The sequence below is a fragment of the Pocillopora damicornis genome, chromosome 8 (genome assembly GCF_964200805.1).
Source record: "Pocillopora damicornis chromosome 8, jaPocDami1.2, whole genome shotgun sequence".
Taxonomy (NCBI): Eukaryota; Metazoa; Cnidaria; class Anthozoa; order Scleractinia; family Pocilloporidae; genus Pocillopora; species Pocillopora damicornis.
The window spans coordinates 13762978-13774344 of NC_142677.1; the positions used below are offsets into that span (position 1 = coordinate 13762978).

General features: G+C 37.6%; 2 protein-coding genes across 2 annotated transcripts; one reads left to right on the top strand and one right to left on the bottom strand.

Moving 5' to 3' along the window:
• Positions 1-711: 711 nt before the first annotated feature.
• LOC113679878 (uncharacterized) lies at positions 712-9991 on the top strand. Its single transcript, XM_089214173.1, has 7 exons — positions 712-1018; positions 3381-3652; positions 4051-4165; positions 4595-4708; positions 7711-7892; positions 8547-8877; positions 9610-9991. The coding sequence occupies exons 1-7, from the start codon at positions 946-948 to the stop codon at positions 9651-9653; spliced, it is 1131 nt and encodes a 376-aa protein (XP_089070299.1). The 5' UTR covers positions 712-945; the 3' UTR covers positions 9654-9991.
• LOC149041485 (uncharacterized) lies at positions 5056-6245 on the bottom strand. The gene is made up of 2 exons (XM_089214617.1): positions 5579-6245; positions 5056-5492 (listed from the first exon to the last, which is right to left on the bottom strand). The coding sequence occupies exons 1-2, from the start codon at positions 5742-5744 to the stop codon at positions 5056-5058; spliced, it is 603 nt and encodes a 200-aa protein (XP_089070743.1). The 5' UTR covers positions 5745-6245.
• Positions 9992-11367: the final 1376 nt, after the last annotated feature.

The window sequence follows — 11367 nt, forward strand, 5'->3', positions numbered from 1 at the left end:
AAATATCTGCTCAGCTTTGTAAAGCAGATATGTTCGTGTTCTTGTCAATTTGTTCATTTACACAGTGTTATAGTTGTTGTGTTAAACGGAGTTTAAACGCCTTGGTGTTCTTTTAAAAAATATTTTTAAAGTTTCCTTATATTTATTTAATACCTTGTATGGACTTATTGTTTAACAAAACTGTACCATTAAATAAAATAAAAAATAAAAAGCGCGATTGACAGAAAATAAAGTAACGGTATCATCGTTATTGTGTTTTCAGTGTCTGCTGCAAGCTACAGGTGGCGGCTTTTCAATTTCCTCGTGGAAATAGCACGTTAGCATTAACCGCTGTTTGCTCTTTGACATTATGGGCCTGTAATTTGTGCAAGGCCAAAACAACATTATTACGACTCTCACAAATGAGTATAGGATGGTAATTTTAAACAACTTTGTATTAGTTCGATAACGGTGGTTATGTGTGAAATAGCAGGAGAAATAACCTTAACAATTGACGGCCTTTCATCCTTACAGCCTTTATTGGGCAAAACTGGCCATGGAAACGGAGTTTAAACGCCTTGGTATTCTATTAAAAATATATTTAAATTTTCCTCATATTTATTTCATACCTTGCATAGGCTTCATGTTTAACGAAATTGTACCGTAAAAGGCAAATAGACAGAACTCTCGACAGCTATTGGTTAAAAGGTAACTAGGAATTTAACTGAAGCTAATCTCATGCGTAGTACAGCTCTGACGAAGGACTAACGCTCGAAACGACAGCTTTTTTACCATTTACGGTGGCTAATTAACGTTTTCAACTCAGTTGTTAACACTAAATCACCTGCTATAGTCTCCCACCGACGCAGCACCACAGTTTCTTTAGAAACTTACTCCTTTATTCATGCGTAGTACAGCTGGGAAACATTCAGTTTGTACAACTCCATGTCTGTATGACTTTGTGCCATGTCTTTCACTTGGATCTGTTTTCTGTTACTGGATCTGTGTTCAATGATACCCAAGATTGCCTGGTTACAAGGTTGGTTATTCAAGTATGTTCTTTGAAAAAATGAAAACTGAGAAATCGATTCTTTCAAAAAGCAAAAAAACATAAAAAAAAGCACGATTGACAGAAAATGAAGCAACGGTGTCATCGTTATTGTGTTTGCATCGTCTGCTGTAAGCTACAGGTGGCGGCTTTTCAATTTCATGATGGAAATAGCACGTTAGCATTTACCGCTGTTTGCTCTTTGACATTATGGGCCGGTTATTTACTCAAGGGCAGAGTAATCCAAACCACGATTTTACCACATCCAAACGTTTCTGTTTAATCTTTTAAAGTTGTAGGATAGTATATTTTAATATGTTAAGAGAAGTTGTGGGCCCTTAATGTACTTACTAATTTTCTCATTAAAAAAACATGGCGAACTTATATCTGCCTTTCACCCAGAATAGTTTTGCGAGGCGTATCACAAACAAAATTTCGACTCTCACAAATAAAGGAATTTACCAGAGTGGCAATTATTCCGCTTTGCGCGGAACTTAAAAGCTAAGCGCCGTAGAAAAGCCTTGTAAAACTAAATAAGATAAGTTAACAGTTTCCTAATTAACATTCATGTCTCGTAACCTAACTAAGGTATTTATGAGAAAATGGAAGCAGTTCCTCTCCTGACATAAACATGTTATTGAACATTATCATTCCGAAGTAGGGTGAAAAGAAAAACTTTTCGAGCCAATTTTGCTTACAAATTCAGGTCATTCCCATAGGTGGGCAATATCTGTATACACGTTTTCCAACTTCAAACAGAACCGTTAATTACCCGCGGCTATTTAAATTAAACCGAGTTCCAGAACATTTTGTTCAAATTTTACATACGCGAAAAACAATTACCGAGTCACCTGTTGTCAAAAAGAAAAGAAGAAAAATTAACATTTTCCTAATATGAAATTAACCACCAACGAAACAAAAGAACATCTTTGCCATAACATGTTAAGCCTCCACGGTTTTTATCTTTTTGGATTAATTTTTAACGGAATCTAATTTTTAGGGCATCATAAACTTTTATAAACGTTGACATATTATTTTTCACCAAGAGAAAACAAACGCCTTTTTTGACACAGCCTATGACTTCTTTTGTCTAAACATCATATCTGCCTCAATTGCAATTAAGAGGCAATTTTTTAGCATCCTAAAAGACTAAAGATTCTGTGGAGGAAGTTCAAAGTATAATGAAAAAATGCATTTCCATAACAATAAACGAAAAATATTTCGCAACATTAGGCCTCAATTTAATATCTGAGCGCTATTCCAGCGAATTAATCAGTAATAAATTCTCTGAAATGGCACTCGCTTATTTTTCTGTTGACCGGCTTCATTTGCCTTAACGGAAGCAAAGTCGAATAGCCTACAATTTTATCGTATTCTGCATTTAATAAACTATTTATTGTTATTAACTTTATTTTAGTTTCATGCGAAACATCGCTTTTGAGAATGAAAGGAGAAAATTTCGCAACATTTGGCCTCAATTTAATAACTAACCGCCATTCCAGCGAATTGATCGGTAAATAATTCGCTGGAATGGCGCTCGGTCATTTTTCTGTTGACCGGCTTCATTTGCCATTTACAGTTTTATCGTGTTGTGTATTTGATAATCTATTTATTTTTATTTACTCTATTTTGGTTTCATGAGAAAAATCGCGTGTAAATTTTTTTCTCTGAAGGCACTCGCTAAGGTGCGGAGTAACCTTAAAGGCAAAGACAGAAACAATGGCAAGAATAGTAAACTTTTGTTATTGATAGATACAAGACCACTTTCATTCGTCACTCGGGTAAAAGGAAGGAATCTATCCTAAAACCCTCATTCAAAGTTTTTTAGTTTGCAGGAATCAATACGTTTCTTCCCCAAATAATTACAGTTAAGAATATTCTAACTTATAGTAATTATCTTCAACCCACAGAAACTCGTAATGATTTTAATTCTGAGTATAGGCAGAATCTACTTTCAGTGGACAAGTTCCATTATCTAAATGTACCCCGAATTGACATGATCACACTATATGATGACTTTGAATGTATCTTAAAATGTCCTGACCGATCCTCTCTGCGTTTCTGTGAAATTTGCCGCCAAAGGAAAAAAGTGGTGTGCGTTATTGTCATGTAACAAGTTCAACAACCCTGAAAAAACTCAAAGAAAGCAAGAGTTCGCATGACTATTCGTTCCCAAATGCGTCACTATAAGTTTTCCAAATGCTAGTACTTGCTGTAGATGAAAGGAACTCGCATTATTTAAGGGGGATAGAGGGCAATTACCAGGAGCCTCGAGGGATGAAATAAATTTTCATCGACACATATCGCTAATGTTGATCAGTTACGAATAATGATAAATTTTTGTTATTTTTAGTTGTGACAGCAAATTCAGATGAATGCAGAGCCATTCTATTTAACCCAGTCACCAAAGACAAATATTTACTTAATCACATAATCAAATCTCTGCCAGTTGAAAGTGAAGTAGGCTGTGAACTCATCTGTTATGGGGATCCCGACTGTGTGTCTTACAACTACGGGCCACTACGAGGTGATATTCCGTTATGCGACCTGAATAACAGCACTCATTTACAAGTCACCAGCGTGAATTTCATTACCAGAAATGGCTACAGCTACCGAGGAATTGAGGTAAGCCTTACAACCTAAAAACAACAATTTTTTTTTTTCCTTGAAACTTCACTTGACACGACTGACTCAGTTGACTACAGAAATGTAAACAGAAAGAAAAGGTAGCTATGTTCTGGGATGATTACCTGAACTCTTTAATTCGGTAATTTTAAATCAGTGGGACGCAGTGAGGTATACAACAGACCTCGTCCATGGCGAAATTAATTTCCCAAATGTTGGAGACCAGGTGAAATCTTCTTGGGGTTTAATGCTTTTTCGAAAGAATGACTCTGATGATCTCTTTTCAAAATTACAACGATAATAATAATAATGGTGATAGTAATCCCTCAAGAAACACACGTGCTCTTAGCATATATACAAAAAAGGAGAGGCACTGTTTCCTTTTTTTTTTATCACAGAATCCATGTGGAAGCAGCCCATGTAAGAAAAATTCTACTTGTCAAGCTGGGTTTACTTCAAAAGGATACCGTTGTGTCTGTCAACAAGGACTCGGGGGAGAGAATTGTGACCAAGGTATTTTGTAGCTTATTCATCAAGTAATGCAAATATTCCCGCCTTTTTATACTTCTTGGTTTTCTTATTTTTTTTTGCTTCAGAAAATTTTCGAAGTTCTCTAAAGTCATTGACCTCATGTTTAAATATGTTAGTTGAGTATAACGAAAAACCTCCTTCTCATCTCTTAGCAAGTATTTGTTTACATCATAATTATCTTAGGTTTTCTATGGCCAGTCCGTTTTGCGGCTTGAGGAATCATTAACATCTAACACAATTTAGCATGTTTATGTTTTTTTCAAAATCGTCTCATTGTTATTTAGAGAACAAGAGTTACTATGTTACGACTTGTAGTGAGGGAGTCATTCGTGCCAACCTATTGAAATCATATTTGATAGCTTTATAATAAAAGTATTCGGATTTGATGAAAACAGATTTTCATCTTTTCAGTCATTCTGCCTCAGAACTGTTCCCAAGCCCCAAAGGAAACAGGAGTCTACGAAATTTCCAATCACGTATCAGACTCATTCCCAGTGTACTGCGACCAGACAAGTGATGGAGGTGGTACGTCAAACTAAATAGGAGGATCTCGATAGGAGATGAACTTTGTTCGTTTGTCTCACGATAGAGTCACTTTTGATGTAGATCGCGGCGTTTCGACTGCTATACGGTTCGTATATATGCCTTGTTGTTGTAGGCAACGGCGAAGAACTACTGATACACCCTTTATGTAAGCGAGAATGTCAGTAGATTTAAATTCCTGAGCGGCCTTTGTTGGCTGTTACCCTTGTTGTCTTTGCGAGTCTTCATAAAAAATGAAGAAATATAACCATTAGAAACAAGTACTGATGACAAGGGTTTTTTCGCTCAGAGATAACCGACGGTGTCATTGTGAGGTGTTTGGCTCGGTCTTATAGACACTTAACAAAACCACGCTTTACTGACTGAGGGTGGTGTGAATCATAGGTTAGGTACTGGACAGTGTGGGTGGGCTTTCTGTAGACAGTAGTAGTGAGAAGACCGTCTGTTTCCCTTGTAACTGTTGTGTCGAGAAAACTTTGATTGGCGAACCGGATGGTTATGGGCTGCTGTCGACTAACAACACATCTGGTGGTGGTGCGGAACGCTCGTTCGGACCATCCATCAGGCAGAAGGTTGTCGAGGTCCTCGGCCGTTACATCAAACCTTCTCCTACCACGACTCAGACCACTGAACAGGTCGTCAAAGTCCTCTAGATCCATGGGAACTCTGATGGTGGTGCGTCGAATGTATCCCTTTTCTGGGGCGGTTCGAACGGAGAGCTTCTGTCCAATCTCACCGACGAGATAATCGATCATTTTTTCTTTTCCTGAAAAAAATACCAAGAGAAACGTTTAGTCTCGAACAAACTAGCCTTCAAGCAAAGTAAATTCATTCCTGTTGTAATCTACTCACCTTTAAGTGAAGATCGCGCATAGTTCTTCATTGCGCTGTTGCAATCGTCTTCCTGCACCCAAGTATCGTCCTTGCTTCCGAAACCCTTCCATCTCACCCGATAATCTTTACGTCTGTCAATGGAACGCACAGCCAGAATTTTTGCGACTTCGTAGTACTTCGACATTTTTTTCGCAATAACGAGATCTAACTTTGACAAAGCTCACTTAATGATCACTGAAAAATAGCTGTCTTTATGGCCACGCACTGAAAGAACATAAAATTATCATACGGCAACAATAGTAACGTTAATTATGCGATGTTCTATTGTCGACAAAAAGGAAGGCAGAGCAGTTTAAAACTATCACCTCTTTGTTAAGTGCCGCGCACGCCGCCAGAGTTTTCACTGGAAGACTAAAGTAGAACGACAACCCGCAAATATCACTGATTTATTTAGTCCAGCGATTTAACTCGGCGTTATTCTTAATTCCTAAGAAGTATTTTCCCAAATGCCAATTCTTTCTTCTATTTTGTTTTACGTTACGACTAAAACTAGATAGTTTTAAAACTATCACCTCTTTGTTAAAAGCCGCGCGCGCCGCCAGTGTTTTCACTGCAAGACTAAATTAGAACATTAACCTTTAAAGATCATTTTAAATCCAACCACTTAAGTTTAGCGTTTTTTTAATTCCTAAGTGGTATTTTCCCCAACACAAAATTTTCTTCTCTTTTCTTTACGTTACGAGAGTGAAAGCGTGATAGTATTAAGACTAGCGCTAAAGACTAGCGCTAAAGACTAGCGCTAAAGACTAGCGCTAAAGACTAGCACTAAAGACTAGCGCTAAAGACTAGCGCTAAAGACTAGCGCTTCTTTGATAAGAGAAACAAAACTCTTGACCAAGTGAAACCATCGATAAAAGCTTCATCGTTTTGCGGCGTTGTGCTGTGCGCTATTTTCAACTGATCCAAAGTACTGTATAAAGAATTCAGCATTTCCAGGTATCTTGTTTGGGGTTAATAACAATAGTGAATTGTTGCTTTTTTTCCTCTCGTCCTCTTGCCGAGTAAAGTTCGTGAATGTTGTTAACAACAAAGCATCCTTATTGTGTTAATAAATTTATAATCAACTGGTTCGCTGATGAAAAAAATATACTGAGAGACCAAGCATAGTGAAGGGTATTTTCTCCCTTGGGTACCCCTGTGTGAACAGCACGCTTATGAGCAACTTTTCCAACCCCTCTCCCCAAGTGCCGCTAATTTGACACGCCGACAATTTTGCGACGATTTGAAATTCATCTTCGTCGAGTCTCGGCACAATTTCCTCAGCGCAACAAACAACAAAAGGCTTTTGTTTGAACTTGTGAAGTCGAATTTAACCCACAACAATGGCCCATTTCTTGATACGAAGGACTGGTGTTATCTTTCTCGATTTCCATGGTAAAACGAATGGTAGGCTGTTGACTGTTTAGATGTTGTAAAAAAGCCATCGACATTGTCCCGGTCCAAGACTGTGAAAGTGTCATCTACATATCGTTTCCAGATCTTAGGTTTTCAAGTCGCATTTGTTATCGCCTGTTCCTCAAGTTCTTCCATGTAAACACGTAAACAATCGACCTCGTTGCCTGATTAAGACTAGCAGTATTGCCGTTCGAAACGTCGCGATCTACATCAAAAGTGACTGTGTCGTGAGACAAACGAACAAAGTTCATCTCCTCTCTTACAATATGATAAACAATAAACACATATTTTATTACAAGAATCTCAATGGGGTTAACCGTTAGGCGTAAAACGGCTAAAAGATTCAGCCGTTTGGCGAATGAAATTGACAAATTTAAACCGTTAAAACCCCAAAGTGTTTTATGATGACCACAATGGAAACATATTAGCCGTTAACCGTAAATAGGCCAAAGCCTAACCGTTAACTAAATTACCCTGTTATACTCTCCAACCGACGCAGCACCACAGTTTCTTTAGAAACTTACCCTCTTTTTCCAATTGATTTAGAGGTGGCTAACTCACTTGGCTAGGAAGGTCCCAGGACTTAGGTCCATAACCATTCAGTCAATTCGAAAAAAACAATTTCTAGAGTTTCCAAAGGAACAAGCAATTTCACGAACCTAGACTATTTCTGACTTTTTCTTTTTTATTTTAAGGTTGGACGATGATATTCAAATACATTGGAGGAGATTCTTCCTCTCCTACTGCTGACGTGTTGTGGAAGTCATCCGACACATTATCAGAAAATATTATCGCTGCCTTAGATACCACTTCAACCTTCCAGGGAAACTACAAAAACCGTATCGTTCAGAGCTGGCAAACTTTTAACCCTCACGAGGTAAGTCCGGAAAATATCTACATCACAGAGGGTTAGGCTAAATACACCTTGGTCCATGCACAAATTTCTTATGTAATGTTCATATATTTCCTTAGAAATAGCCTGAAAAAATAAATTAGTTGGACTTTTTTTGGATTTTTTTGTATAAGCCTAAGGTTTCTACCTTATGGAAACTTGTCTTCAAATTGTCTGTCACGAAACGCTTTTCCAGATGGTGTTCTTGAATTCTTGAATTCTCAAAAGAAACTGTGACTGTTATAATATGTAAACCACAATGATATTATATATTCAAAGACAATTCTGAGCAGAAACAAAAGTGCTTAATCAGAAATAACTTTAAAAAGTACTCAGGGTGCTAGGGAACTTTTAATGCTTCAAAGACAATTGAAACACCAAAGTTGCCGTGCCCAAGACAGAGTGATACTAGAACCAAGCCGATACAATAACTTCTAGCTCAAAACTTTGCCTTCTCGAGTTTACATATAGTCATGTTATGTGGTATTGATTGATCGATATCCTCCAAATATGTTTGTAAAAAGACAATAAAAAATTGATCAACAATTCTTTAAATTCCCCGATGTAATGACTCTTATCTTACCCCATACTTATGTATTTGATATGTAAACAACAGATAATTTTCTTGTGTGACTGTAGGTTCGTGTAGTGCTTTACACGAATGGAGCAGAAGTTATGTCTATGAAGTTCAATGCCAGAGGAACAAATAACGTGGACTGGTTTACACAAAATAATCTACTTCAATCACCATGGACAGATCTTAAGCATGCGATAACTTTAAAACCCTTTCGCATCAATGGCCATCACGGTACACGAAACTTTGAAATTACAGCTAATTACGGAGGATGCCCGAACGATGCTGGGTGGTTTATAATCGGAGGAGCTTACTGTGACTGGGAGAAATTTTACCCTGTGGCGGCAATTCTATACAGCAAGAAAACTCACAAAATCACATGGAATAATGCCCAAGGTAGAAATTTATTTTAAAATCTTGAGAGACCTCTGTTACTATTTTTGTCTGTTTGTTTGTTTGTTTGATATTTTTGTTATCAAATCAGAGAAATAACAAGATATTTCCTAAACAGTCCTCATGAATGGTTTCTTTTCCATTCATTTATTCCTTTTTATTCAGGCAGATAAAACGGTATGGAATAATAATTCTGTGTTTGTTTTGCTGAGATAATCATCGAACTGATCTAGTCGACACCTTCTCGGATAACTCGGCCATTTCGTTTTATTCTTTAGGGGCATGACCTGGATTTTTCAAAGGGAGGGAGGGGAGGAGGAAGGATGTCACACTGTGTCAAATAGAGAGTACTCACCAGATTGCCATGTAGACCTTTCATGAATAGGTTATAGTGACATTTTAAGACACCCTGTCCCCCTCCCCCCTCTCTTTATTCGTCTGGGTGTCAGAATTTAGCTGCAATTGTTAATTACTGGGGCAAAACCTCGGTAGGAAATTAAGAGGAGAAACGTAATAACTGCACAAGTCAACTGAAATTTAACGTCTCCCATGATTACAAGACTGGTGCTCAAAAACCGGTTTCACTCAGGAAAGTTCCAACTTTTCATTTGTTTTCTTCTTCTCCATCTTTCTCTAAATATGGATTTTGATAATCGTTTATTTAGTGAGATCTCAATAAATAGTTTACTATGTATTATTTATCGGTTAATTTTTTTGTTTTATTCTTTTCTCAAGCCGATGTCGGAGGCGCTGAGGTTATGGTTGTGTATGTACGTTGAAGACCAAGGATGCCAAGCAATGAATAATCTGAATGAAATGTTGAGAAGTAAAACTTCTGCTTTAACGTTTCACGCAAAATGACCGCAAGATCCCACAAATCATATCGAAGTGCTTGACTGTTGACCTTGATGATTTCCAAGAAGAACTGGCTCGTTACTGCCAACGACACTTAATAACCGCTATCCTCTCTGCTCGAGACATTTTCTTTTCCTTATCAGAATTTGACGCGAGCTTGCCAGATAGACATTCGTTGACCGTAACTCGACAACGAAACTCGCTATTATTAGATAGCTTTATGGCTTTTATCCTTTTCGATATTAAAGCAGTACCTTCTCCTAAGGCGCGTTCCGCTCTTTTTAAGGAACTATTTTCCAGAGCGTTCAAAGCGTCATGCATCTTATCGAGGACTTGAAACTAATGATCAAGTTACTGATAGTTGCCCTTCCAGATGCAAGCATGGTTCTCACGACGAGCCTTTTTTACGGCTTGGTCAACTGCAGCGCCGTTACTTTCAGAAAAGCTTTGAGCAGACCTGGTTAGCCTAGATTCGACCACGTTAAGTTTTCTGTTAGTGAACCGATCGACGTCGAAATAGCAGATCTGATTGCTTGAATAATGAATGGATCGAGATGGATCCAATACAGCTACACGATATTCTGATGCGTTCGTGAGGTGAGATGCTAAAAGTTCGTCCATCTTAAAATTAACTGCCTGTGAAGGGGTGTTCATAGACCCGACGGACGCACTCTCAATTTTTATTACTCAATAATTATATACCGTTATTTAAATAACTTAACACATACCGAAACACTCACTAATAAACACACATTGCCATTCAAAACGTGCTGAAAAAAAATTATCTTCTCAGCTTCGAAACGCAGATATCTTAATATTCTTATCAATTTGTTCACTTACACAGTGTTATAGTTGTTGTGTTGTGTTTTTAATTAAGATGAGAATTTCATAAAACTTCGCAGAAGTTCGACAAAGGTGGGTACGTTGAAAGAAACAAAAATAACCTTAACGATTAACGGCCTTCATCCTTGCAGCCTCTATTGAGCTAAACTGGCCATGGAAACGGAGTTTAAACGCTTTGCTATTCTGTTAAAAATGTATTTTAAATTTTCCTCATATTTATTTAATACCTTGCACAGACTTCTTGTGCAACGAAATTGTACCGTAAAAGGCAAATAGACAGAACTCTCAACAGCCATTGGTTGAAAAGTAAACAGGAAGTTAATTGAAGCTAATCTCACGCTTAGAGCAGCTGGGAAACATTCAGTTTGTACAACTCCATGTCTGTATGACTTCGTGCTATGTCTTTCTCTTGGATCTGTTTTCTGTTACTGGAGCTGTGTTCAATGATATCCAAGATCGCCTGGTCACAAGGCTGGTTATTCAAGTATGTTCTTTGACAACATGAAACTGAGAAATCAATTGTTTTACTGCTGCCGTAAAAAAAAAAAAAAAAAAAAAAAAAAAAAAAAGATAAAGTAAGATTGACAGAAAAATAAAGTAACGATGTCATCATTATTGTGTTTTAAATGTTTGCTGCAAGCGACAGATGGCGACTTTTAAATTTTCTGATGGAAATAGCACGTTAGCATTTACCGCTGCTTGTCCTTTGACATTATGGGCCAGTTATTTGCTCGAGGCCAAACTTATCCAAACCACGGTTTTACCACATCCAGACGATTCTGTTTAATCTTTTAC

Bases quoted from the DNA above. Each gene is read 5' to 3' on its own strand.
- LOC113679878 (XM_089214173.1), top strand. From the start codon at position 946: ATGTCTTTCACTTGGATCTGTTTTCTGTTACTGGATCTGTGTTCAATG. The intron at 1,019-3,380 runs GTTGGTTATTCA...TGTTATTTTTAG, and splicing joins CAAGATTGCCTGGTTACAAG to TTGTGACAGCAAATTCAGAT. The intron at 4,166-4,594 runs GTATTTTGTAGC...TCATCTTTTCAG, and splicing joins GGGAGAGAATTGTGACCAAG to TCATTCTGCCTCAGAACTGT.
- LOC149041485 (XM_089214617.1), bottom strand. From the start codon at position 5,744: ATGTCGAAGTACTACGAAGTCGCAAAAATTCTGGCTGTGCGTTCCATT. The intron at 5,493-5,578 runs GTGAGTAGATTA...TATTTTTTTCAG, and splicing joins TGCGCGATCTTCACTTAAAG to GAAAAGAAAAAATGATCGAT.